The sequence below is a fragment of the Porites lutea genome, chromosome 1, assembly GCF_958299795.1.
Source record: "Porites lutea chromosome 1, jaPorLute2.1, whole genome shotgun sequence".
In the NCBI taxonomy this organism is placed as follows: Eukaryota; Metazoa; Cnidaria; class Anthozoa; order Scleractinia; family Poritidae; genus Porites; species Porites lutea.
In genome coordinates, this window is record NC_133201.1 from 45746469 (window position 1) to 45750404 (window position 3936).

Here is a 3936-nt window from a genome sequence, read left to right on the forward strand (position 1 = left end):
AGAAAAACAAAAACAAAAAATCAGTGATATCCTGACTGTTTTCCAGTTCGTGTGACAAATATGAGAAACGTTACAATCAAAACAATGTATATTCCAAATGACAATGACCTATAGACCCGGATATGATTCAATGTCTTCCTCTGTTTCTAAGAGATAACGACACGCTGCGCAACACAGATTTCAGTGTCGCATGTGTTCTCCGTCTTAATGAATATTCAGCTAAGTTTGACTTTAGAACACTTTTGATATCTTTCATCCAAACAAGATGGATATCCCAACTCTGATGTACAATCTAAGGGAGGAAGTAACCTGCTCGGTGTGCATGCAACTGTACACAAACCCTAAGCAACTGCCTTGCTTACACATTTTTTGCCTTCAATGTCTTAACAACTTAGCTCGAACCAGCGCCCATAGTGGCAAGATCAAATGTCCACTCTGCCAGAGAGAAGTCGCAGTTCCCGAAAGTGGTACTTTGGAAACTCTACCTAACTGTTTTCACATGAAAAATCTACTGGATATTCTAGCCATCAAAGAATGCAACAAAGCAAAGGTTACTTGTGGAAACTGTGAGACGAAACGCGAAGAAGCATCCTATTGTTTTCACTGCGGCAAGTTCTGGTGCAATGATTGTTTAAACGGACATAACATTTTACGAGAAAACAAAGAACATCGCGTTCTTGCTCTCACAGACTTTGAAGACAAGGATTTTGAGCATGTTCTCAAGCGGCCAGTGTTTTGTCAGAAAGGGCTCCATGACAAAGAAGTACTCAAGTTCTATTGTAAAGAATGTAATGTTCCCGTGTGTCAAACTTGTGTTATTGTAGAACATAATAAACATGATGTGGAGCATTTGGAAGTTGCTGCTAGAGAGGTGAAGGGGAGCATTGCTTGTAAACTAGACGTTGCGAAGGAATCGTCGAACACAATTTCCAACTGCATCAGAAAGCTAGAGAAAAAATCCCTCTTACTGGAACATCGTACAAAAATTAGCAAGGAACAAATTCATGAAATTGTCAACTCACTTATCGTGACTCTTCGACAAAAGGAACAGGAATCAATTGCGGAAGTGGAAAAACAGTATCTGACGGCCCAAGAACGGATAAGGACAAGCAAAGATGAATTACAGGATCAGTTAGATAAAAGGAACAATTCCATTTCACAGATTGAGGCACTTGTCCAACGAAGCCCGGCAGCAGAACTTGTGAGAGCCAAAACCATCATAAATGAGATGCCTCAAGGACTGTTAGAGCCACAAGGTATGCAGCCAAGTGCTGACAGAAATATCACTTTCCCAGTATTTTTCAAGAATGAAGAATTCCCTAAAATCATCCAACAGTCAAGAATTGGGAACCTTGATGAAGTGCCGGAAACTGAAACAGAACTGCGAAAGTGCACAATAGAAGGATTTAAGGAGGGTACGGAGGGTTTGGAGTCACAGTTTGACCTAATTACTCGAAATTCCAAAGGAGAACAGTACTACTGTCCTGCGGACGTGATCAGTGTTGACATTGTTTCAAACCAAAATGAACACGTTGCTGAGGAGATTATCATTACTGATGGGAAAAATGGCAGGTACAAAATTTTCTACATTCCCAGAAAGGCTGGAGAGCATTTAATGAGGGTTAGAATAAACGAAGAGGAGATGAAAGAATTTCCGCTAGCCTTAAGAATCACGGAACGATATTTCACGCCCCTGAGATGTATTAGAGTAGGAACCACAGAGGCAATTAAACTGAAATTTCCATGGGGAGTTGCTGTGAGTGACTCCAATGCAATCTTTGTGAGTGATATGGATAACAATCGTATTGTTGTTTTCGCTGAAAATGGTGAGTTCATCAGATCCTTTGGAGAAAATGTTCTTCGCCGCCCAACAGGTTTGGTTGTTGATAACACGGGTGGATTAATTGTAGTAAATAGAATTGATGGCAAAATATTGTCATTTACATCAACCGGCGAATACATTGGGCCTTTTTACAATGGTGATGTACTGAAAGAACCCCGAGGAATAGCGCTGGATTCAAAAGGAAATTATATTGTCTGTGACGCGGGAAATGGATGTGTCCGGTTTATTTCTCCCCAAGGAAACATTTTCAAGACTATTGGGAACGTGTTTTTGAAACTACCTCTTGACTGTGTTTGCTATGAAAATAAAATCTTTGTTTCTGATGGAGAAGCCCATCTTGTTAAGGTTTACAATAGGAATGGAGGATATTTGTATCAGTTTGGAAAACAAGGAAGTGGGGATGGAGAGTTTGAAAGGCCATCTGGACTAGCAATAGACAAAACAGGCCACCTTCTTGTTTGCGATTTCAATAACAATAGAATACAGGTCCTTACTATGGAGGGAGATTTTGTCACAAAGTTTGGGAACTATGGGAAGAAAAAGGGGGAAATGAAGGGCCCTAGTTACATCTCTGTACTAAAAAGCGGACACTTTGTTGTTTGTGAATTTAAAAACAATCGTTTACAAATTTTTGAATAGCTCAGGAAAGGCCTTCACTGAACTAGCAAAACAAAAAAGTAAGTCTAATCAGAGTACTAAATGTTTACAGTAGGAACAGTGCAGTGGGGTGGATATGGATTTGATTTCAATGGGGACACGATGACATGTAACAAGTTGACTAAGTAACTCGTTGTCCCGCTTTTCAAAGGTTGCAAGCCAGGTTTAGTTACTGAACTTTTCATGAGCTGGACCTAATTTGAATTTTAATTAAGTGCGTAAAAGCTTGGCCAAAGCTTTTGAATCACTCATTGAAAACGACCAGTTCAATTTGGAAGCCCTGAACCGTTTTCCCGCCCGCATTTGTCAGTCGGCTTGGAATGTCGACTGTACCTTTTTCGGAACGGCTCCACACACCACCCTTTAATTTCTGTTGCCTAGTCTAATGCATCTTCTTGATTATAGATCAAATACTACAGAGTGTATTACATTGCCAATTTTAAAATTGTTTTGGCCCAAGCTGCATCTTCAGCCTCTGAATCAACAGGCATACTTTTTTTTTGTTAATTTGGATCGGCCTCAGGCTTTTCCGAATTCAATTTACGTCGGTTCGTGAAATATGGACTCAAACGGGAGTTGCCTTAAGTTTGCAGATTGGGCAACATTAGTAACTAAAGCGCCGTTTGTAATACTCTCAGCGGCGTCCTGAAAAAAAACTAGGCTTAAATTTGCCGGTTGTAACCGCACCTAGCCTGCGAAAACACCCGTTTCTCCTCGCTCTTTGCCGCTTGGGACGTTTCGCGTGGAGGAACGTCTGCGACTCAGTGGCAGAAATTCCATACTGATGACGCAAATCAATGTTTACATAATAAATCCGGTAGTCATGGGGTTCCAAATATAAATTTGTCCAATTTTACGTGTCTTCTGGTCGATTTTGGTAAAGTATTGTGTTCATCTGCCAACGAGCACCAGCGAAACTCAAATGCTTCTTCTAGAGAAGACTATATTCCACAAATATTGACTGTTTTGTTAGAGATTCTTAGCGTTTACATTTGACCTTTGTGGCCTTTTGTCTTTTGTCTGTCATTCGTAAACAATAGCTAAAGCAAAGTAACTACTCCGTCGACCAATCAGCGCTTCTGACCGGATTCCGGACAGATTTTACGTCATCAGTATGGAATTTCTGTCGCTGAGTCACAGACGTTTCTCCGCGCGAAACGCCCCCAGCGGCGAAGAGCGAGGAGAAACGGATGTTTTCGCAGGCTAAACCGCACCAGGAAAGCTTTCTTTTCTAACATTAATTAACAGGTAAAATATGAGTTTCCGTTCTTTAAACAAGCCATAACAGACATTTACAAGTCCAGGTGAAATATTATAAAGAAGCGCGAGGACCAAGCCACCAATGAAAGTAGATTAGAAATAGATTTTTTAAAATAGGTTTTGTTGATTTTTGTTGACGTTAAAGTTTACTAAATAAATTAGAGTTTATTAAGAAC

General features: G+C 40.3%; 1 protein-coding gene across 1 annotated transcript; it reads left to right on the forward strand.

Moving 5' to 3' along the window:
• The first annotated feature begins 228 nt into the window (after window positions 1-228).
• LOC140952666 (E3 ubiquitin-protein ligase TRIM71-like) lies at window positions 229-3317 on the forward strand. The gene has a single exon (XM_073402105.1). The coding sequence runs from the start codon at window positions 266-268 to the stop codon at window positions 2480-2482; it is 2217 nt and encodes a 738-aa protein (XP_073258206.1). The 5' UTR covers window positions 229-265; the 3' UTR covers window positions 2483-3317.
• Window positions 3318-3936: the final 619 nt, after the last annotated feature.

Excerpts from the sequence above, each read along its gene's own strand:
- LOC140952666 (XM_073402105.1), top strand. The coding sequence starts at position 266 with ATGGATATCCCAACTCTGATGTACAATCTAAGGGAGGAAGTAACCTGC.